We start from the raw sequence: 25,219 nt of genomic DNA on the forward strand, positions 1-25,219 counted from the left end.
GTCATTTATTCTAGTAGCTCAGAAAATAATTTTTAGAGATGTTTTTACGAGTGTTCCGATACATTTAGTTTTAGTAGTTATACACCTGAGATATTTTAATATTATTTTAACCCACCTCCAAGCCAACCAATGACAACTCACCCTACACCCCAAGACCTCCAAGGCTGTCTCAATTCATCATTTTGGCCGAAAATAACAAGAGAGAAAAGAGAGAAACTTTCATGAACACTTAATCTTCAAAGCTTAATTTCTTCTGAACTAAAACTCAAATCAAAACACCAATTTGACCAAAATGATCCTCTCTTCTTCCTCTACATAACCATATAACATATCAAGGCTGGAAATAAGGTGAGATGGCTGTCTCCCTCCCTCTTCAATTCGGTTTTAAAGGAAACATGCTTAAACAAGTGTTTTCTTGATGTTCTTCCTTAGATCTCTTGCTTAGCTTGACTTGTGGGACAAAGATCTTTGATTTGCTTCATGTTTAAGGTGAGGATAACCTTCCTAAGATACTGTTGAAGTTCGTTTAGTTGATGGTTTAGAGTTTCAAAGTTGTTCTTGATGTGTGTTTAGGAGGAAAAAGTACTTTAAGAACACTTCAAAGAGTAACCAGATTTGGAGCAGCAAATCAAGGTAGGGTTTGACGAATTTAATCTTGATTGATTGGTTTTGAGTTGTGTGATTATGATATGGTTTGGATGTGCTTGAAATTGATGATTTTTATGAGTGATTCTTGTTGAAATTTTGGTGAAAATTTGATGAAATTTGATGATATTCAAGCTATGAAATATGTTCTTGAGTACAGCTAGAAAAACGAACCCTAATCCTTAAATTGGGGTTCAATTTAGTGCCTTCAAATTTATTTTGAATTCTGGTAAAAATCAGTTGCTGAAAAGACTAAAAAACGGGTAAAAACAGAGAAAGAATTTGAAGAATATACGAAGAACACGAAGAACACTTTGAGTGTGGTGAAGAACATTGAAGAACACCTTTTAGATCTTAGAAAGGGCAAGGAAGTAAATATTTTGGTGTTTAAGGGGTTATTTTGTAATTTCTGAAAGTTATGGTGGCTAAAGTAGAAATATTAAAAGTTACGGCTGGTAAAAGGTGAATTTATAAAGTAAAAGGTTAAAGGAAGGTAATTTTCGAAAATATATTAATAAAATAATAAATAATAATAAAATAATGCGAAAAAGGCAGTTTTCTGTAAAATCTTTAGAAAGATAACTTTAAGTGCAGAATCTCATAATTACCTTCATAAAACACTTAGGGAGTGGTAAGAACATATTAGTGAGGCAAAGATAAAAGAAAGATAAAAAGATAAAGAAAAGATAAAAACCAAAGAAAAGTCTGTAAAGTTTTAACGACAGAAAAACAGACAGAGAATAGCGAACGAACTAGGACAACATAGTTAGTCCTTGAGTTGCGACTAGGGTTAGGTATAATATGAAAAGTTAAACTATTTCAGTATAGACTTAATGAACCTATACTTGGGATAGGCTAACTATTCATACCAAAATTTACATAAGCTTTAAATACAGACGTTAAGCAGAGAAATAAGAGCAGAGTAAAGAAACACAGAGAACAGAATAAGCAGAGTAAAGTAAAGAGAAAGGAGTAATCAGAGCAGAGTGAAAAGACTAAGAGAAAAGAGTAATCAGAGCAGAGTAAAGAGACAAAGAGGGAAGAGTAGTAAAACCCACAGATTGATAATTGGTTGAATTCGGGAAGTACCCACGAACTGAGTGATCATTGATCTCGGGGAAACCTATAAATTGTTATTTGTTTTAAATGCAGGAAAACCCACGAATTGATAATCATTGATTACGGGAATAACCCACGAACTGTTGTATGTTGATCTCGGGTATAACCCACAAACTAAGGATCGCTGTTTTGTGTATTGATCTCGGGGGAACCCACGAACTGAAGATCTTTGTTTTGTTTCTGTGTTGATCTCGGGGACGCCCACGAACTGAGGATCACTGTTTCTCCTTGTGCGTATATTATGGGGTCGGGCATTGCGCCGGCTGTCGGTAGTCACGAAGGAGTGGTATTCTTACCACCGACATGTATGCACTAAGGACACAAAGGAAAACCATATATGGGACTTGTTCCTAGGTAATGTCGGGCTGCAGGGTGTAAACCGACACGTGAGCTCATGGCCTGCATAGGACAGACATGCATCCTACTTGGTTGTGCATTTCTTCTGTTATGATTGTTGAATGAATGTATGCTTTGTTTGTTTGTATTCTATTCTTTGTATTTATGTTTTATTTTCTTGTATTCTTTTGTTTGTGTTCTGCTTTCAGTTTTCTCTATTTTCTCTATTTATCTATATCTTCTGTTCACTGTTTCTCGATATTTTGCTATTCGTCTGCTAAACAACACGGAATTAATGAACTTAACTAATAACCCCGGCCCTACTAAGAACTCCCTAGTTCTTACCCCTTCTCTCTCCCTTCCCCCTTCAGATGGAAGCATGAGTTCCCTTCCGTAGTTCGCTGACGATCATACGCAAAAAGGATTCCACTCTAGGTAGTCTTCTGAGTCTAGGGTGAATCTCATTCTCTATTTCTATGTATATACTGTGAGACCAGCCAACGTCTGCACCCCGTTCGTATGCGCACTTTAGCCTAAATCCTGTGTACGAGACTCCGATTGTGTGGCTACTTGATGGAGTACCAGTGGAACATCATATGGCAATGTATGATCATGTAGAGGAGTAGTAGATGACCTTCCACCTTTTGATGACGTTCCACCTGGCTTGAGTTTTGAAGACCTAGAACGTACTTTTCCTCGCTTTAGTAGTTTAGAGGGACTAGGTGAGTATAGAGTCTAGGCTAGCCTGGGTGCCAACTTAGGGACTTCTTGAACAGTTCAGGGCCTAGGATGTTGTATGTATATATATGTATATATTTATTATCTAGCTATATGTAGGGATGTTCTAACTAAAAGTCTATACTCTGATAAAGGCTGGATCACTGAATGTTGTTAGCTGCTTGTGATGTATTTATGTGTGGTTGTTTATAACTGTTTTATCTGTTATCAGTTGTGAGTTGATTATGGATGATTCCGTCTAATAATCCAAACATTTTCAAAAAAAATATACCTCGCAAATTAACTACGCTTTTTTAACAACGAATCAGGCTCATATGATAAATAATAGATAATAATTAGGAAGACAAATTGGTAGCGCTCTGTTTCCAGTATGATCTAGACATATTGAAAATTGGGTCGTTACACCTTCTTTCTACCCCTTGAATATGTATGTGAAATTGGCATCCATGTCAATGGAGTAGACTCCCAACTTGACTTGGGAGTTGATTAATAGGAGACCCTTGAGTTGGAATACTCAAGCGTTAATTGGTGATTGGAAGTTGTTGGCTGGCTTTCTAGTCACTAACGCTAGTCCTTCCTAAGGGAAAGGATTAGGACTTGTGAATAGAAGTTAGCTTAACTACTTGACTTTCCCTTATTCGGTAAGGGTTAACTATGTAGAAATAACAACCAATCATTATTAATCTTGGGAAAACCAACAAGGATAGAACTTCCAATTAATCTTCTCCCAGTCAAGGCTTTCTATCTTAATTAAATAAAATCTTTGTTTAATTTTCATTGCTTCAATTTCACTCTCCAACTTCAAATTTCTCAAAAACCCCCTGATCAATAAATAGCACTCTCTTAGCAACTCGTTGGGAGACGACCTGGGATTTTTACTCCCAGTATTTTATTCTTAATTTGTGACAAACCCTTTTTAAATTGATACGCAGAATCTTCATTGGTTAAGAGCTATACTTGCAACGTCAGTTCACTATAATTTCTTACTCAACAATTTTTCGCACATCAATTTTTGGCGCCATTTCCGGGGAGTTGCAATAGTGTGCTAAATTATTGATTAGTGTAAATATTTTTAATTTTACATATTTTCAAATTTTATTTTATTTTTATTACCCCGAGCTCTATGTTTCTTTTATTGAATGACGTGTTCGTTACCGGATCCGAGCTTAGCCGCGTTTGACCCTGAAATTGAAAGAACCATTTCACGTATAAGGCGAGCTCGGCGTCGGTTAGCCTCTGAGGGTAGTGAAGTTGTTACTACCAATTTACCAGTCCTGTCTGAGGGCGAATCTGAAGCGTCGTTTGAGGAAGAAACAAGCTCCTCTTCTACTGATTCTATTAATTTACGCGCAGTTAATATGGCGGAGCCTAGAAGGATTATGATGACAAGTCATCTTAGCCTAGTTTTACTAGTCTTTTTCTTTGTTTTTATTTGGTTTTATGCACTTTCTTGTATTGTAAGTAAGTAATTTGGAATGGAAATGCATAGTTTCTTTGAATCAAACAACCACCATTTAATTGATGCTAAATCATGAGGTTTAAGCTAAATTTAATTGATTTTTAATGATTTATAAACCTTGTGAATTTGGTGATGCTTTGATTGGTTGTTTTGATTACTTGTAGGTGAAGAAAAGAAAAAAAAATAAGAAAAGCGTAGCCTAAGGAGCATGATCTAAGCAAAGAAAGAAAGCGTGGCACAAGAAAAGGAAGCGTGGCTTAAGGAAGGAAAAGCGTAGGTGAAGTCAAGAAACAAGGGCACAAAGCTCTTGCCAAGAGCTTTCCTTCAAAGAATCAAAAGCCAAGCTCTTGGCAAAGAGCCTTGAAGCTCTTGCCAAAGAGTTTTATCAAGAACACATGAAGAAGGAATCAAGAGCCAAGCTCTTGGCAAAAGAGCTTTGAAGCTCTTGCCAAAGAGCTTTTTCGGGCATGCTCCAAAGAAAATTAAGGAAGAAAACCTTGCCAATTCACTCACCAAGGCTTGAACCCATGACCAAGGGGGAGGGGGGCCAGCGCTACTCACAAGGAAGATAAGCCAAAAATTGGCCAAAATGCTCCCAGCAAGTCTCAAACACGGAAGCTTCAGCAAGGAAGGTGCGCTCCTAGCACCACTTGGGCGCTACTCTGATGTTGTCCAAGACTTGGCACGCGAAATATTTCAAGGCGTTTCTCTTGTGCCAAGGAAATTAGCTCCACAAGTGCTCCACCCAGGATTTGAACCAAGGACCTCAAGGACAAGTAAAGCTCTTGCCAAGAGCTTTCAAGCTCTTGCAAAGAGCTTTGTTCTCTTGTCACAAGGGACCGTGCGCAACACATTGGAAGGAAGGGGAACCAAAGCTCTTGGCCAAAGCTCTTGCCAAGAGCCGAACTCTTCCCTGGGAGGTGCACCATGGGCCAAAAAATTCATCTAAAATCCAAATTAATTCATTTCTTCACCAAATTTTAAAGCCCACCCAAATTCTTAGATCCAATTTAGGAAGTGTATAAATAGGAGCTAGTTTGATGTAATTAGGACCTTTAACCTTTTGAACTTTTACCTTTTTCACACTTGGAGATTTTACTTTAAATTTTCATTTTTGAGCTTTTATTTTGAATTGAGATCTTAGAGAATTGAGAAGGAGAATTGATCTCTCTTCTTCTTGGTTCTTGCTTGAGCACTCTTTTATTTTCTTGCTTTTGATCTTGGGTGGAGAATTGAAGAACTTCTGTTTCAATCTCACCTTGAGATCTCTTGTTTATTTTCTCTGCATAATTGAATTTCCTTTTCTGTTTACTCTACTGCTTCATCTCCTCTCTAATTCTGCAATTTACGTTTCTTTATTTCTTTTGCAATTAATCTTGTTGGATCAAGGAAGGAGTTGAGATCTAGACTTGTTATCTAGTCTCTTCTACCCCTGACATCTTCAACCATCTTTTATTTTGCTGCAAATTAAGCACCCTTTCTGTTTACTTCTCAAAGCACTTTTACTTTCCTGTTTAGATCTACTTTACTGCAATTCACTTTCTATTTTTCTGTTTTGTTGCAATTTAATTCCTCTTGTTTAAATTCTGCAATCCTAACTCCCAATTCCTTTTATAATTCAAGTCATTTACATTTCTTGCACTTTAAGATTCAGCCATTTACATTTCTTGCAATCTAAGTTTCTGCAATTTACATTACTTGTTCTTTAAGATTCAGCTTATCTACTTCCTTTGCTCTTTAATTTCCTGCAATTTACCCCTCTCCCTTTACATATCAAGCAATTTAGTTTCTGTCAATTACAAACCACTCAACCAATACTTGATTCGCTTGACTAAATCAACCACTAAACTAAAATTGCTCAATCCTTCAATCCCTGTGGGATCGACCTCACTCATGTGAGTTATTATTACTTGATGCGACCCGGTCCACTTGCCGGTGAGTTTTGTGTCGGATCATTTTCCACACATCAGATTACTCTCCAGGAAGCAGGAGCTCTGGACTTCACACTGCCACCTTATCAAGCGCGAAATCTGGCTGCAGATGTTGAACTAAAAAATGCACTAATCAATCTATTGCCTAAGTTTCATGGCTTACCTTCTCAAGAGCCTCTCAAGCACCTCAGTGATTTTCAGACAGCCTGCTCAACTGTTAGGCGTCATGGTGCAGATGAGACTACTATTTTGCTATCCGCCTTCCCGTTTTCTCTTTAGGGAAAGGCGAGAGAGTGGTACTACACTTAACCTGAAGCAAATTTTACCAATTGGGACCTGCTCAGAAGGGAATTCCTGGACAAATATTTTCCTACTGGAGTTAGTGATAGACTGAGGAAAGAGATTTCTTGTATTATTCAAGGTGAATCAGAGACCCTTTATGAGTACTGAGAACACTTCAGGAATCTTCTAGACTCATGTCCCCACCACATGATTGACAAGTTGGTCTTGATTAGCTACTTAACACAAGGCATGAAGCCTCAAGACAAGACTACACTAAATGGTGCGAGTAATGGTTCCCTGAAGAAGTACATGACGGTGGAGGAAGCGTGGCAGCTGATCACCGACCTAGCTGAGTCTACCCGGAACCATAGGCACAGGAATAACCATCCCAAGGCTGTTGCAGAGGTCTCCTCTAGTAATGAGACTGCTGCTCTCGCACAAACTCTGGGAGAGATGACCAAAATATTGTAGCAGCTACAGTTGAATCAATAACAACCTCAGCCTCTTCCACAACAACAATGTCAACAGCTAGTTCCTTAGAGAGTGTGCGGAATATGTATATACTATACTCATTACACTGATGAATGTCCACAGCTCCAGTAAGAAGACACCACCTTGGGAGCTACCCATAACTTCTATGACTGCCCGAATCAAGGATACTATCAACAAGGCGACAATTATAACCAAGGTGGGAACTACAGTCAAGGTTGGCAGGATAACTCCAACCAAGGTTGTAAATATAACTCCAACCAAGGATGGAGGGACAGCTACAACCAGGGAGGCAGAGATAATGGTAGAAATCAGAGGTTGAACAACAATAGCGATCAACAGAACCGATATCAACAGAACCAAAACCAGACATACCGAGCACCCCACCAAAGACAAGCCCAGGCACCTCAAAACAACCAGTAGCAAGCCCCTCAAATTACTTATTCCTCTTCCACTTCCAATGATGAGTTGCTTCACTCTATTGCTCAAGGACAAAAAGACCTTCAGAACTCAATTAACTCTACCATGAATGGTCTTAACTCCACTTTACAATCTCTCATCTCCCAGTTGGAACCATCTTCTGCCCTTAACAATCAACGTGCAAGCTCCAGTGCACTTCCTTCTCAATCCTTACCTAACCCCAAAGGAGGAATCAATGCCATTACTTTGAGGTTCGGAACTACACTGTAAGAGAGGGGTTCTGATGAGCCAAGCTCAAAAGCAGATATCCCAGTTGAAGATATTGTTGAGGTGGAGGACGTTGAAGAGGAGGAGATAGTATAAGAAGTGGTTGAAGAAGAAGCAGCTCAACCAAGGAATGAAGCACCAAAAGGCGCTGAAGCTACAGAAGACGCCCTTCCTCTCCCATTTCCACACCTTGCTAGGAAATCCAGAAAGCAGATGGAGCTAGATCCCAAGATGGTGGAGATCTTCAAAAGGGTTGAGGTAACTATTCCCCTTTTTGATGCGATTCACCAGGTACCTAAATATGCTAAATTTCTAAAAGATTTATGCATGAATAAACACAAAATACATGATTTAGAAACCATTCCTCTAGGTAGCTCTATTTTTGCTTTAATGAGTGCCATACCGAAAAAATGTGGTGATCCGGGTCCATGCATGGTTACTTGTACTATTGATGGTATTCAAATTTTTTACGGCATGTGTGATTTAGATGCATGTGTAAGTATTATGTCATTATCTGTATATGATGCTTTGAGGCTCCCTCCCTTAAAAAGGTCGGCAGCACGTTTTGTTTTGGCAGATAAAAGCATAATCTCGGTGGTTGGAATTGCTGCGGACGTGCTCATGAGAATTAAGGGGCTGACATTCCCTATTGACTTTTACATCTTGGATATGCCCCCTAATGACTCCGGGAGACCATCATCTGTCCTGCTTGGAAGGCCATTTCTGAAGACTTTAAAGTTCAAATTGGATGCCTTCTCAGGAACATACTCTTTTGAAATAGATGGCAGAAAGTGAGCTTCAATCTGAATGAAGCTATGAAGCACCCACTGGGAGATCACGTCATCTTCCAATGCGATATTATTGATGAAACCGTGGCTGTAGTTCATCAGAAAGAAGTAGAAGAGATGCACATGGAGCAAGGTTCAAGTGTGGGGAAGCCCTCTGAGCTTCCTGAAGATATTGTACCACCACATATAGTTCCAGATGATCAAGTGCCTAGCCAGGAGCAGAAAATAGAACTAAAGCCCCTTCCACCCCACCTCAAGTATGCTTACTGATAAACCACTATTTTATAGTTTATATTGTGTTTAATTGTGTGGTTTTGTCATGATCCTTACCCACTTATTCATCAATTTAGCATGCATTTAGATTTCCTTCCAAAATTTAGTACATGTTTGAAAATTGCTTCCTAGAGACTCTAATTATTTAATTTTAATTCTCCTTTATTCCATTCGATGCCGTGATCTGTGTGTCAAGTGTTTCAGGCTTTCTAGGGCATGAATGAGATGGAGATTGGAGAGGAAGCTAGCAAAAATGGAAGGAACACAAGAATTTGAGGAGATAACCAGCGAGAAGTGACGCGGTCGCATGGCTCACGCGACCGCGCGAAGGAGCGCAAATCGCAGTGACGCGGCCGCATGGCTTGCGCGGCCGCGCGGATTGGAAAGCGCAAGCGACACGATAGCGTGGACGACGCGAACGCGTGGAGAGGAAAAAGCGCAAGCGACACGTCCGCATGGATGACGCGATCACGTGACATGTGCGATCTGCATAATTTGCAGAATTCGCTGGGGGCGATTTTGGACCTTATTTCGGCCCAATTTTCGGCCCGGAATAGCAGACTAGAGTCAGAGAATATGCAGAAACAACAGTCACATTCATTAAGTAGTTTTTAGATCTAGTTTTACTCTCTTAGGTTTTTAGGATTCTAATTTTGAATGGATCTGAGCATTGGAATATTGAGAAGAGTTATTCCCTCATCAAGACTTCGTCATTCTAGTTCGTTTTCTTAACTTGGTTTCATTCTTCCATGTTCCTTGCTTTGTTCAATTTTGTATTTGAATGCTTTTATGATTAATTAATGCAAGGATTATTTCTTTTTAATTCAATTTCAATTCCAATAATCATGTCTTCTTTTAATTCCCTTTCATGTGCTATGGATTCTTTATTTACAATGCGTGAGTAGTTTCCTTACTTGATGGGGAGTTGATTAAAAGGAACTCTTGAGTTGGAAGGATTGAAGGAAAAAATTTGTAGTTGGGTTAAATGTTGGATTGCTATCCTGTCACCAACGCCAATCCCTTTGAACTAAGTGGGTTGCAACTTGTGAACAGATCTGGCATTCCAACTTGTTTGACTTTCCCTTACCTAGTAAAGAATAACCAAACAGAGTAACCGTTAATTATAAATCAATCTTGAAAATCACTCCATCAATGATAGAGATTCTAACTAATCATTTTCCAGTCAAGGCTTTTATTTATATTATTTAAAATTCCTCAATTTAAATTCCAATTTACTTAGCTCAACTTCTTGGAACATCTAATTAATAAAACAGCACACTTTTCTGCAACTCGTTGGGAGACGACCTGGGATTTAAAACTCCCAGTAATTTTAATTTAAACTCTCTGTGACATATTTCTAAATTGATAGGCAGATTTTCAGTGAGTTAAGAACTATACTTGCAATGTAACCATTTTTATGAATTTTTAATTCACCAGCTTCTACTTCCCATCAATTTTTGGCGCCGTTGCCAGGGAGTTGCAATAGAGTGCTATTTTTATTAATTAGAATTTATTTATTTGCATTTTATTTAATTTTGCTACTATGAGCTGCATGTTTCTTCCGTCAAATGACACGTTCACTTCCTGATCCGCGCTTGCTAATATTCGATCCTGAAATTGAAAGAATAATTTCACGAATAAGGCGAGAACAGCGTAGGTTAGCCCGCTCTGAGGGCTGATCTGAAAGTGAATCTGAGGAAGAAACCAGCCCCCGTTCTACTGATTCGGTTGTTTTACGTGCAGAAAACATGGTAGCTAGAAGAGTTACCATTCAGGAGGAAGGAGCTCCTGATTTTACAATGCAACCGTTTCAAGCGCATCATCTAGCGGTAGCTACGGATTTTGAAATAAAGACCACACTGTTAAATTTGATGCCCAAGTTTCATGGCCTACCTGCTCAAGAGCCTATCAAGCACTTGAGAGATTTCCAGGCAGCCTGTTCTACTGTCAAGCGTGATGGCACTGATGAAACTTCAATTCTGCTGAAAGCTTTTCCGTTCTCTCTTGAGGGAAAAGCAAGAGAGTGGTACTACACTCAACCTATAGCAAATGTATCCTACTGGGATACACTCAGAAAGGAGTTTCTGGAGAAATTCTTCCCATCTGAAGTTATTGATAAACTGAGGAAGGATATCTCTACAATTGTTCAGGATGACAATGAGACTCTCTTTGAATACTGGGAGTGCTTCAATAATCTTCTGGAAGCATGTCCCCACAACATGATTGACAAGATCGTGCTACTCAGCTATATCACACAAGGTATGAGGCTGCAAGATAAGACCACATTGGAAAGTGCCAGCAATGGGTCTATGAAGAAGTACAAGACCACTGATGAAGCTTGGCAATTGATCAGTTATTTAGTTGAATCTACTCAGAACCACAGACAAAAGCAAGGCCGTTCAAAATCCGTTGCAGAAGTATCTTCTGGCAGAGAGACTGCTGCTCTAACTCAAAGCATCTGTGAGATGACCAACCTGCTGAAGCAAATGCAGTTGAATCAACAAGCTCAGCAAACTCAACCGCAGCAAAACCAACAACTAGTTCCACAAAGAATTTGCGGAATTTGTGCTGATTACAGCCATTACACTGATGAATGCCCGCAGCTCCAACAAGAAGACAACATGGTGGCATCCACTCACAACTTCTATGACCGCCCCAACCAAGGGTACAATCAAAGTGGAAATAATAACCATGGATGGCAGGACAATTCAAACCAGAATTGGAGGGACAACAATAATAGGGGAGGCAGAGATAATCAGGGAAATCAGAGGTGGAATAATAACAACAACAGGCAGCAAAATCAACCTTACCGAGCACCTCACCTGAGGCAAAACCAAGGACCACCAAACAATCAACAGCAAACCTCTCAATTTACTCATTCTTCTGTATCTTCTAATGAAGATTTATTACAAGCTTTTGAGAAAAGACAACTGGCCATGGAAAATACCATCATGAACAGTATTAACGCCAGTCTGAATGGTCTCACCTCTACTCTGCAAGCTTTTATGACACAGCTTGGTTCAGCACAAAATTCCAGTAACCAACCTTCAAGCACCACTGGAATCCCCTCTCAACCATTACCCAATCCAAAGGGAGGCATTAATGCCATCACCCTGAGGTCTGGAACCACACTACAAGAGAGAAATCAGGAGGAACCAAGCTCACCAGAATACGCCTCAGCTGAAAGAGGTGGTGGAAATCGAAGATGTTGAAGAGGAAGAGGATATACAGGACATAGCTGAAGAAGAGATAGCTCAACCACAAGAAGAAGCACCAAAAGGCGCAGGCACCACGGAACCCACTGTTCCCATTCCATTTCCACAGCTTGTAAGGAAGCCCAGGAAGCAGCTGGAACCTGATCCTAAAATGGTAGAGATATTCAAAAAGGTCGAGGTAACTGTTCCCCTTTTTGATGTTATTCAGCAGGTACCTAAATATGCAAAGTTTCTAAAAGACTTATGTATCCATAAAGACAAGATTAATGAATTAGAGACTATTCCTTTAGGTAGTTCTATATCTGCTTTAATGGGAGAATTACCTGAAAAATGTAGTGATCCAGGTCCTTGCATAGTTAGTTGTACTATTGGTAGTTTAGTAATTTATGATTGCATGTGTGATTTAGGAGCATGTGTCAGTATAATGCCTTTGTCCATATATGATGTTTTGAGGCTCCCTCCCTTAAAAAGGTCGGCAGCTCGTTTTGTGTTAGCAGATAAAAGCATTATTACAGTGGCTGGAGTTGCTGAAGATGTTTTGGTGAACATTAAAGGGCTCACATTTCCCACTGATTTTTATATCTTGGAGATGCCCCATAATAATTCAGATAAGCCATCATCAATCCTACTTGGAAGACCATTCCTGAAAACATCAAAATTCAAATTGGATGCTTTTTTAGGAACATACTCCTTTGAAATAGATGGCCGCATAGTGATCTTCAATCTGAATGGAGTCATTGACAACCCCCCAGAAGATCGTTCTATCTTCCAGTGTGATGTCATAGATGAAAGTGTGGCTGAAGTTCAAAAAGAAGAGTTTGAAGAGAGGCACACTGGACAAGGTCCAAGTGTGGGGACCCTCTTAACTGACAATGAGGACACTTCGCCATTTTCACAAGCCCCGGATAATCCAGAGCCTGCCCATGATCAAAAGTTAGAATTGAAACCTTTTCCTCCACATCTCAAATATGCTTATCTTGAGGTTGAGCAGAAGCTTCCGGTTATTATTGCAAGAGAACTGACTCCTCAACAAGAAGAGCAGCTACTTGATGTGCTGAGGAAGCATAAGAAGGCAATTGGGTGGAGCTTGGCAGACATAGTGGGAATCAACCCTCAAGTATGCGAGCACAGAATATTTTTAGAAGAGGGAGCAAGACCTGTCCGTCAACCCCAAAGGAGATTGAATCCCACCATCTTGGAAGTTGTCAAAAAGGAGGTGACCAGACTATTGGAGGCCGGTATCATATATCCCATTTCAGACAGTGAATGGGTAAGCCCAGTACAAGTGGTGCCCAAGAAGTCCGGAGTCACTACCGTGAAGAATGAGCATGGAGAGCTCATAGCAACTAGAGTTTAGAATGCTTGGAGAGTCTGCATTGATTACAGGCGTCTCAACCAAGCTACTCGTAAGGATCACTACCCACTTCCATTCATTGATCAAATGCTGGATCGCCTGTAAGGTAAATCACATTATTGCTTTTTAGATGGTTACACAGGTTATTTCCAGATTCATATAGCTCCTGAGGATGAGGAAAAGACTACTTTTACATGTCCTTTTGGGACTTATGCTTATAAGAGAATGCCCTTTGGCTTGTGCAATGCACCAGCCACCTTCCAAAGGTGCATGATGAGTCTTTTCTCTGATCTTATTGAGGACTGTATGGAAGTTTATATGGACGATTTTAGCGTTTATGGTGATTCTTTTAACCTTTGCTTAGATGGATTATCTAGAGTATTAGATAGATGTGTTAATACAAACCTTGTATTGAATTTCAAAAAATGCCACTTTATGGTAAAGCAAGGGATTGTATTAGGACATGTGGTATCTAATAATGGCATTTCTGTAGACCCAGCAAAGGTGAATGTTATTTTTAGTTTACCTTACCCCTCTTCTGTGAGGGAAGTCCGTTTGTTCCTTGGCCATGCAGGTTTCTACAGGAGATTTATTAAGGACTTTAGTAAGGTAGCACTTCCCTTATCCAGATTACTGCAAAAGGATATTGAGTTCGAGTTCAGTGAGGATTGCAAACAAGCGTTTGATAAGCTGAGGACCGCTCTAACTCAGGCTCCAATTGTGAGAGGACCAGACCGGAGCCAGCCATTTGAAATCATGTGCGATGCTTCCAACCATGCAGTAGGAGCCGCGCTGGCTCAGTGTGAAGGTAAGGATCCTTTTGTTATTGCCTATGTGTCTAAGACTTTAGACACTGCCCAGTCCAATTATACTACTACTGAAAAAGAGCTACTTGCTATTGTTTTTGCTCTGGATAAATTCTGGGCTTATTTACATGGTACTAGAGTAGTAGTGTATTCAGACCATGCAGCTCTAAAGTATCAATTAGCTAAAAAGGAATCCAAACCAAGACTTATACGTTGGATACTGCTGTTACAAGAATTTGATTTAGAAATAAAGGATAGGAGTGGTAATCAAAATTTAGTAGCAGACCACTTGAGTCGCCTTGAACATATTAAGGATAATTCTACTCCTATAGATGATAATTTTCCTTTTGACAACCTGCAAGCAGTATCTGAGGTAGTCCCTTGGTATGCACCTGTTGCTAATTATTTAGTTAGCCGCACATTTCCCCCACATTTTTCTAAACATCAAAGAGACAAGCTGAAAAGTGAGTCTAAATATTATATATGGGATGACCCATATTTTTGGAGATGTGGCACTGACCAGATAATTAAACGTTGTGTGCCTCAATCAGAATTCCAGTCCATTTTAGAGGCCTGTCACTCATCTGAGAGTTGAGGACACTTTGGCCCTCAAAGAACAGCTAGAAAGATCTTAGACTGCGGATTCTGGTGGCCTACTCTTTTTAGAGATGCTGCTGAGTTTTGTAAATCTTGTCACCCATGCCAGAAATTTGGTAACATATCCAAGAGGGATGAGATGCCTCAACAATATATGCTTTTCTGTGAAATTTTTGATGTTTGGGGCATTGACTTCATGGGTCCATTTCCAAATTCTAGTGGATATTTTTTTATATTGTTAGCTGTAGATTATGTTTCCAAATGGGTGGAAGCAATTCCTACCCGCACTGATGATGCTAACACTGTTGTTTTCTTTGTGAGAAACCATATTATATGCCATTTTGGATCACCACGAGCGATCGTGAGCGATCAAGGCACCCATTTTTGTAACAGGAGACTAACAGGATTGATGAAGAAGCATGGGATAATCCATAAAGTTGCAACAGCTTACAATCCCCAAACTAATGGGCAAGCCGAGGTGTCAAACAGAGAAATTAAGCGTATCTTACAAAAGATAGTAAAGCCTCATAGAAAAGACTGGAGCACCAGACTACAAGATGCACTGTGGGCATACAGAACAGCATACAAGACACCCATTGGGATGAGTCCCTTCCGCTTGGTTTATGGAAAAGCTTGTCATCTCCCAGTTGAAATAGAACACAGAGCCTTCTGGGCAGTTAAGGAGTGCAACATGGGAATTGAGAATGTTGGAGTTGAAAGAAAGTTGCAACTGCAGGAACTGGAGAACCTTCGCCTGGAAGCTTATGAGAACTCCAGAATATATAAGGAAAAGATGAAATCTGTGCATGATCAAAACATCAAGAAGAGAGAGTTCCAACTTGGAGATTTTGTTCTCCTTTACAAATCTCGACTGAGGCTCATGCCCGGTAAGTTGAGATCAAAATGGGAAGGTCCATACAGAATAGAGAAGGCTGAACCGTACGGAGTTTATCACCTAAGCCATCCTTCAAGCTCTGAACTTATTAAGGTTAATGGACAACGCCTGAAGCTATACCATGGTGAGAAGGTGTAGAAAAATAAGGAGCTTGAGATCTTCCGCTTGGAAGACCCCCATATCGCAGCAGATTGAGCTATTGGAGCGTCCAACTTACGGACGTAAAAGCAAAGTGCTTGGTGGGAGACAACCCACCGTGGTATGATCGTTCTTTTCTTCACTTTTAGTTTTTCTTCTTTAATAACTCTTCTCTTTATTAGTGCTTTCGTGCTTTTTCAATTACATGTCTTTATCTTTCCTTAAAAAAAAAAAAAGAAGAAAAGAAAAGGGTTTTTTTTTGCCACGCGACGCGATCGCATCAGCGACGCGTCCGCGTCGCAAGGGAGGTGGAGAAAAAAATAAATGAACAGAAAGTCTGGCTGGAGCATGGCTAGAGGCGTGCCAATGGCACAAATCAACCCACACGACCGCGTCCCTGACGCGTTCGCGTCGCATGGGAATCATAGCCTCCCACGCGACCGCGTGCCCTGCATTTTCGACGTAAAAGGGTGCACAATGCTATATTATGCGAGAGTGGTGCTGGATTGGTGCTGGAAGCACAATCCTTGTCACGCGACCGCGTCGCCGACGCGGCCGCGTCAATTATTTTCTGACGCACACTCACGTGATCGCATGACCCACGCAATCGCGTCACCCAATTTTGGCTATTAAAATAAATTGAACAGAGAGTTGTGCTAGAGCGAGGCTGCACTCGCGCCAGCAGTGCAACACGGGTCACACGACCGCGTGACTGACGCGATCGCGTCTTCTTACCTAACGCGCACCCACGCGAACGCGTGCCCCACGCGGCCGCGTCGCATGCGCCGCACAGCTCAACCTAAATTGCCAAATTATCTTATCTTTCTCTCCTCCAAATCCTACTTTTTCTTTTCCCTCCTTATCTCTTCCTTCTCCCTTCCCCTTTCTATCTCACCTTTCACTCTCTATCTCTCTCACCACCATTAACAAGGTTTTACCTTCTTCTTCCTTCTTCTCTCTTCCATCATTCTTCTTATATTATATATATTTTTATTTTCTTTTTCTTTTCCTTTTTACATGGTGCTAGAAATTCTTTGAGTCATTATCCCTCATTATATGCTTGTGACTTGTTATAATTTATTTGACAATTATTATTATTTTTAAGGGATTGCTTGCATGTTCAATTTTATACTTTTTATATCTTATTTACCATGCATGCCATGTGTTTGTGAAAAAGCCCATATAGCACTATGCACTTTTCTACATTACTTTACTCTACTATTGAATGCTTGCTTTTCACAAATTCTCCTTCTTATTTTATTAATTGAATTTAATTGTCAATACAAACGTGATAGTTTGTTACAAAGTATTGCTTGGTCTATGCTACTCATGCCCTTTACCAGCATGCCAATAAACACCTTGCATTTATTTGTCTTTATATGCACTAGCTATTTTCCATCGATTGGCTTTTCACACGTACTCGCGAGCATGTGTTAATGTCAGCATATCTTAATGTGCATCCATCACCCTCTTTTCCGTTTCCTTCCTTGCTGTATATCTCTTTGAATTTAATTTACTTTCTCTTCCATTCTTTCAGGATGGCCACCAAGAAAGGAAAAGAGAAAGCTACTTCCAAACCACCAGCAAAAAGAGGAATTAAAAGAACATTAGTGGCAGAGCCTTCTTCCACCGCAGTCAAGCCCTCAACAAAAAGAGTTAAGAGGATATTGCCACCTTTGTTGAGCCACAAATTGAACGAAGACAATGGGATTTCCTACGGAGATAGCCAAGGCAGGTCAATCTTTCTTGGGTAGTTGAGTTCTACTCCAACTTCTACATACCGACCCTGCAGTCTATTTATGTCCGGCAGAAGCAAGTGCCCATTACAGAAGAGGCCATCCAGCAAGCTCTGAGTCTTCCCCCTTTTCCAGCAAGAATGGACGCTTTTCAAGAAGCCACCCTTCAGCTCCAGAGATACCAATTTGACTGGGACTCCGTTCTTGGAGTCATTGCATTACCTGGCAGTTGTTGGATCTACGGATACCACCGTACCCGCCCTAAGGGAATCTTGGCTTCCGCACTTACTTTGGAGGTTCGCGTATGGGCACAGATCATGTCCCATTACGTCTTTCCGAGCACTCATGAGTCCTCCTTCACTGCAGACATGGCTGTTCTACTATGGTGCATCCTTACAGACCAACCTCTGAATCTCTCAAGACACATCCGGAATGCCATGGAGCACGTACAAATCGTGGGCAACCTACCTTTTCGCGCCCTGGTCTCAGATCTTGTCTCAGCAGCCGGAGTCTCCTACAGAGCTAGGGACACCAAAGCTATGCTTCCACGGGATGATCAATATGTCCCTAACGGGAAATACCTCAGACTTTCAGCAGCCACTACAAGCCAGCCTACTAAGCCAATTGAAGATATTCCTTCTTCAACACCACAAGCATCTACATTTGAGAAATTGCTCCGGCATGAACAGAAAGCTAAGATGAGAGAGCGTCGTAACAAGCGCCGATTCACATACCTCAAGGAGCTGATCATGGGCAAATTCAAGGACTCAGACACTCCAGACTCCACTTCTTTTACCAGCACCGGGAGCCATGATAGTCCTGACTGTGGAGATACTGCCACCAGCCCACCCCTGTTCCTGACAGATGGCACCGAGGATGGTGCAAAGCCTTAAGTGTGGGGAGGTCGGTCAGTACCTGACTTCCGGAGGTAATTTCTCTTCTCTATACACCAATAATTAGGATATTTTAGTTAGATTTTCTTTCTTTTATAGAATAGAATAAATTGCATAGGTTAGAACAGTTGCATGCATGTTCTACTTGATTGAAAAGACAATAAGTTTCTTTTAAAAATCTATCTTTGGAAAAATAAATTTCACTAATTTTTCAATTTTTTTTTATAAATCTGCTTGAGTTGTATTTGGAACATGATGTTTAAGCTAAAGAACACACAACCTGTGAAAGATTTGAGCCTTTATGTATGGTTACATTATTTAACCATAATTATTTTATTCTTGTGTGTTTACTTCTCTATGATTGTAATCTATATTTTGTTTTATCTTATATGTCCAATATTTATTATATTTACATGCTTGCACATGATTGAGGCCATTATTTGTTTAAACTCACTTATCCAAATCAAGCCTACCCTTTTCAATTACCCTTGTTAACCACTTTGAGCCTTTAAAACCCCATTTGTTCTATATTTTACCACATTACTAACTTTAAGCTGAAAAACAATTGCATATCCTAAATTGAATCTTTGGTTAGCTTAAGATAAAATAGTGTGTGCTAGTTAAGTATGGGAAATTGTGGGAACAAAAGTTGTTAAGGGGATGTGTCATGAAAATTTAAAGGGAATTTGGATACCTATTCATGTGAAACTATAAGAATCAAAAATCTATGTGCGTTGATAAGCTTTATTTATTTCAATTCAAAAAAAAAAAAGAGAAAAAAGATGATAAACAAATAAATAAGGGGACAAAATTACCCCAATGTTAAATTCAGAATTCAAAGATCAATGCACATATGATAGAATTAAAATACAAAGTTGAAACATGAGTATGGGTTGAAAAAGGGAATTACAGGTAGCTAGGCATGAATTTAAAAGTATATAGAATATATGTATATTAGGAGAGAGCTTAGGTTAATTAAAGATTCAATTTATAAAGATCACTTAGCCATATGTATACCCTTACCTGCACCTTGGCCCCATTACAACCCTGAAAAGACCTCACGATGTTTGCATTGATATATTAACTGTTGTTGATTGGTTAGGAGAAAAACAAAAGTTGGAAAACATGACTAGAGAAGAATAGAGCGATTACCTTATACACTAGAGATTAGAGCGTACATACATTATCAGTGAGGGTTCAATTCTTGAATTTTCATGTTTCCTGCTTTCATAAGCTATCTTCTTGCACTTTTATCGGTTTTATTGTATAATGATAGAATTAGTGGAATTTGATTTGTAATTGTTTTGAAGGGCTTATTTACTTTTGATCAAGTGGACAATAATCATATAGTTGCATTTATTTATATATGTAGGATTGCATTGCATTTCATGAGTTTCTACATGTTCATACTCATTTCCTTGTCTCCTTCAATTTAGCATGAGGACATACTAATGTTTAAGTGTGAGGAGGTTGATAAACCACTATTTTATAGTTTATATTGTGTTTAATTGTGTGGTTTTGTCATGATCCTTACCCACTTATTCATCAATTTAGCATGCATTTAGATTTCCTTTCTAAATTTGGTACATGTTTGAAAATTGCTTCCTAGAGACTGTAATTGTTTAATTTTAATTCTCCTTTATTCCATTCGATGCCGTGATCTGTGTGTCAAGTGTTTCAGGCTTTATATGGCATGAAGAGATGGAGATTGGAGAGGAAGCTAGCAAAAATGGAAGGAACACAAGAATTCGAGGAGATAACCAGCGAGAAGTGACGCGGTCGCATGGCTCACGCGACCGCGCGAAGGAGCGCAAATCGCAGTGACGGGGCCATGCGGATTGGAAAGCGCAAGTGACGCGGTAGCGTGGACGACGCAAACGCGTGGAGAGGAATAAGCGCAAGCGACGCGTCCGCATGGATGACGGGATCGCGTGACATGTGCGATTTGCATAATCTGTAGAATTTGCTGGGGGCGATTTTGGACCTTATTTCGGCCCAATTTTCGGCCCGGAACAGCAAACTAGAGTCAGAGAATATGCAGAAACAACAGACACATTCATTCAGTAGTTTTTAGATCTAGTTTTACTCTCTTAGGTTTTTAAGATTCTAATTTTGAATTGATCTGAGCATTGGAACATTGAGAAGAGTTATTTCCCTCATCAAGACTTCGTCATTCTAGTTCATTTTCTTAACTTGGTTTCATTCTTCCATGTTCCTTGCTTTGTTCAATTTTGTATTTGAATGCTTTTATGATTAATTAATGCAAGGATTATTTCTTTTTAATTCAATTTCAATTCCAATAATCATGTCTTCTTTTAATTCCCTTTCATGTGCTATGGATTCTTTATTTACAATGCGTGAGTAGTTTCCTTACCTGATGGGGAGTTGATTAAAAGGAACTCTTGAGTTGGAAGGATTGAAGGAAAAAATTTGTAGTTGGGTTAAATGTTGGATTGCTATCCTGTCACCAACGCCAATCCCTTTGAACTAAGTGGGTTGCAACTTGTGAACAGATCTGGCATTCCAACTTGTTTGACTTTCCCTTACCTAGTAAAGGATAACCAAATAGAGTAACCGTTAATTATAAATCAATCTTGAAAATCACTCCATCAATGATAGAGATTCTAACTAATCAATTTCCAGTCAAGGCTTTTATTTATATTATTTAAAATTCCTCAATTTAAATTCCAATTTACTTAGCTCAACTTCTTGGAACATCTGATTAATAAAACAGCACACTTTTCTGCAACTCATTGGGAGACGACCTGAGACTTAAAACTCCCAGTAATTTTAATTTAAACTCTCTGTGACATATTTCTAAATTGATAGGCAGATTTTCGGTGAGTTAAGAACTATACTTGCAACGTAACCATTTTTATAAATTTTTAATTCACCAGCTTCTGCTTCCCATCACTTACCTTAAGGATAATCAGAAGATCCCAGACATCATTGCAAGGGAACTCACTTCCCAACAGGAGGAGCAGCTGCTTAGTGTGCTGAAAGCCACAAGAAAGCAATTGGGTGGAGCTTGGTAGATATAGTAGGCATCAGCCCTTAAGTCTGTGAGCACTGCATATTTTTAGAAGAGGGAACAAGGCCTGTCCGTCAACCTCAAAAGCGGCTGAACCCCACCATTCTGGAGGTTGTCAAGAAGGAAGTGACCAGACTACTTGAAGTTGACATCATCTATCCAATCTTGGATAATGAGAGGGTCAGCCCAATACAGGTGGTACCAAAGAAGTTTGGTGTCACAATAGTGAAGAATGAGCATGGGGAACTCATTGCTACTAGAGTGCAAAACTCCTGGAGGGTGTGCATTGATTATAGATGCCTCAACCAGGCTACTCACAAGGATTACTACCCCCTTCCTTTCATCGATCAGATACTTGATCGCCTGTCAGGTAAATCACATTACTTTTTTCTAGATGGTTACACTGGTTATTTTCAAATTCATATAGCTCCTGAGGATCAGGAGAAAACTACTTTTACATGTCCCTTCGGAATGTATGCATATAAGAGAATGCCTTTTGGCTTATGTAATGCACCGGCTACGTTCCAAAGATGCATGATGAGTATTTTCTCTGATCTCCTTGAGAACTGTATGGAGGTTTTCATGGATGACTTTAGTGTGTATGGTGATTCTTTTGACCTTTGCTTGGATGGTTTAGCTAGAGTATTAGACAGGTGTGTTAGTTTAAATCTTGTACTGAATTTTGAAAAATTTCATTTTATGGTAAAACAAGGTATTGTTCTAGGAAATGTTGTTTCTAATACTGGTATTTCAGTTGATCCAACAAAGGTAGATGTCGTTTCTGGTTTACCTTAACCCTCCTCTGTGAGGGAAGACCATTCGTTTCTTGGTCATGCAGGTTTCTACCGGCGATTCATCAAGGACTTCAGTAAGGTAGCACTGCCTTTATCCCGACTGCTGCAGAAGGATGTTGAGTTCGAGCTGAGCAAGATTGTATGGAAGCGTTTGGTAAGGTGAAGACTGCTTTGACCCAAGCCCCTATTGTGAGAGGACCGGACTGGAGTCAACCGTTTGAGATTATGTGTGACGCCTCCAATTATGCAGTGGGAGCGGCGCTGGCTCAGCGTGATGGTAATGACCCTTTTATAATTGCCTATTCTTATAAGACCTTAGATGCCGCTCAGTCTAATTATACTACCACTGAAAAAGAGCTTCTAGCTATTGTTTTTGCTTTGGATAAATTTCGAGCCTATTTACTTGGTACTAAGGTGGTAGTATACTTAGACCATGCAGCCCTAAAATATTTATTAGCTAAGAAAGAGTCCAAACCAAGGCTAATACATTGAATATTGTTGCTGCAAGAATTTGATTTAGAAATTAAAGATAGAAGTGGTTCCCAGAATTTAGTGGTAGACCACTTGAGTCGCCTAGAGCACATTAAGAATGACTTCACTCCTATCAATGATGCTTTTCCGTTTGATAGCTTGCACGCAATATCTAAAGTAGTTCCTTAGAACGCACCTATAGCTAATTATTTGGTTAGTCGCACCTTCCCTCCTAATTTTACTAAACATCAGAGGGACAAGCTTAAAAGCGAGTCCAAATACTATATATGGGATGACCCATATTATGGAGATATGGTGCTGACCAGATAATTAGAAGGTGTGTAACACAATCCAAATTCCAGCCCATTTTAGAGGCCTGCCACTCTTTAGAGAGTGGTGGACATTTTGTCCTCAAAGAATAGCTAGAAAAATTTTAGACTGTGGATTCTGGTGGCCCACACTATTTAAGGATGCAACTGCTTTTTGTGATTCTTGCCCTTCATGCCAGAGGTTTGGGAACATATCCAAGAGGGATGAGACAACTTATGTTGTTCTGTGAAATATTTGATGTTTAGGGTATTGACTTCATGTGTCCATTTCCAAATTCTAATGGTTTCTTATATGTACTGTTAGCTGTTCATTATGTTTCTAAATGGGTGTAAGCAATTCCCACCCGTACTGATGATGCTAACACTGTTGTCTCTTTTGTTCGAAATAATATTATTTGTCGCCTTGGATCACCACGAGCAATCTTCATTGATCAAGGAACTCACTTCTGTAACAGGAGATTAACAGATCTACTGAAGAGACATGGCATTGTTCACAAGGTGGCAACAGCCTACCACCACCAGACCAATGGAAAGGCTGAGGTGTCTAACAGAGAGATAAAGCATATCCTGGAGAAGGTAGTCAAGCCTCATCAAAAGGACTGGAGTTCCAGGCTTGCAGATGCGCTTTGGGCTTACCGAACAGGGTACAATACACCAATCAGAATAAGTCCCTTCCGCCTAGTCTATGGAAAGGTTTGCCACCTCCCAGTGGAGGTGGAGCACAAAGCTTTCTGGGCGGTACAGGAATATAACCTAGGATTGGCAGGAGCCGGAGTTGAGAGAAAGCTGCAACTACAAGAACTGGAGTGCCTTCGCTTAGAAGCATACGAGAACTCCAGGCTATACAAAGAGAAGGTGAGGGCTGTACATGACAAGAATATCAAGCGGCAAGAGTTCTGACCTGGGGATTTGGTTCTTCTCTACAACTCCAGGCTGAGACTTATGCCAGGTAAATGGCGCTCCAGATGGGAAGTCCCCTACAGAGTGGAAAAGGCTGAGCCATATGGCGTTTTCCACTTGAGTCACCCTTCGAGCCCTAACATCCTCAAGGTCAATGGCCACCGCTTGAAGCTTTAGCATGGTGAGAAGGTGAAGGACAACAAGGAGCTGGAGATCTTCCTCTTGGAGGATCCACCAACAGAAGAAGACTGAGCTTCTGGACCGTCCAACTTAAGGACGTTAAAGCAAAGTGCTAGGTGGGAGACAACCCACCATGGTATGACCATCCCTTTTCCTTCTTAGTTTTACATTATCTCATCTTTACCTGTGTTGATTCATATATCAAACATCATTCCTGCATTCTGCATAAAAAAAGGGGGGGCACGACGCGTAAGCGTCTATGACGCGCTCGCGTCAAGAATGAATACGCCCCACACTGGTATTGCCCAGAATGTTATAGGTGAAGCGTGCCTTGCGCACAAACCAGTGCACGCATACGCATCCGTGCCACCTCCGTGCCCCCTGCTGTTTCCTAAGCCATGCGTACGCGTCTAGGACGCGTCCGCGTGCACCTGACTATCGGCGTAAAACACTGATCGAACAGAATGTTATGATTCCATGGAACTGGATTGTCGCCTCTAGCACCACCAGTGGCGACGTGTACGCGTGCCTAACATGCCCGCGTCACTGTGACCCACCCTTCACACGCGTAAGCGTGCTGCATCCGTACGCGTGGGTCTGTCTAACGGCGTAAACGAGCATCAACAGAGAGTTCAGCTGGTGTGAGGTTGGCTTCGTGTAAATCGCACAAATGCTGGTCACGTGTCCACGTGAATGGCACGTACGTGCCCCTTACCTATCCGCTGGCCAATGCGTCCGCGCACGCGATGCATCCGTGTCCGTTTCTCTGTGACGCCCTACTTGTGCGCTGCCCTGTTCAGCGCTCCAAAATCTTTTCTTTTCTTTCTTCTTTCTTTCTTATCTTTTTGTTTTCAATCCTAATTCTTTCTTCTTCTCCCTCTTACTCTTTTCTTCATTATTCTTCTTCCCTCTCTCTTTACCTCTTCTTCCTCTACTCTTCCTACTCTTATCGCACTCTCATTACTTCCATATTTTCATCTTCTTCTTCTTAAGGTTTTCTTTCTTTTCCTTTTCTATTTTATATTTTTGCAATCTCATGTAGATATATTGAGGAATGATTTGACAATTGATCTTATTAATTTTGTGTTGCATACACGCTTGGTTTCATTACTTTACTTCACATGTTTTCCATG

The 25,219-nt window shown here is 40.3% G+C and overlaps 1 protein-coding gene across 1 annotated transcript; it reads left to right on the forward strand.

Annotated features, from left to right (window-relative positions):
• Positions 1-22,347: 22,347 nt before the first annotated feature.
• LOC107636483 (uncharacterized) lies at positions 22,348-23,906 on the forward strand. Its single transcript, XM_016339987.1, has 3 exons — positions 22,348-22,483; positions 23,311-23,335; positions 23,462-23,906. Exons 1-3 carry the CDS (start codon positions 22,348-22,350, stop codon positions 23,904-23,906), a joined length of 606 nt encoding a protein of 201 aa, XP_016195473.1.
• Positions 23,907-25,219: the final 1,313 nt, after the last annotated feature.

Source organism: Arachis ipaensis, chromosome B4 (genome assembly GCF_059453495.1).
Source record: "Arachis ipaensis isolate K30076 ecotype BB chromosome B4, ASM5945349v1, whole genome shotgun sequence".
Taxonomy (NCBI): domain Eukaryota; kingdom Viridiplantae; phylum Streptophyta; class Magnoliopsida; order Fabales; family Fabaceae; genus Arachis; species Arachis ipaensis.

Coding starts and splice junctions, on each gene's coding strand:
- LOC107636483 (XM_016339987.1), top strand. CDS start 22,348: ATGGAAGCGTTTGGTAAGGTGAAGACTGCTTTGACCCAAGCCCCTATT. Junction 22,484..23,310: donor GGCGCTGGCTCAGCGTGATG/GTAATGACCCTT, acceptor ATGTACTGTTAG/CTGTTCATTATGTTTCTAAA. Junction 23,336..23,461: donor CATTATGTTTCTAAATGGGT/GTAAGCAATTCC, acceptor CTTCTGTAACAG/GAGATTAACAGATCTACTGA.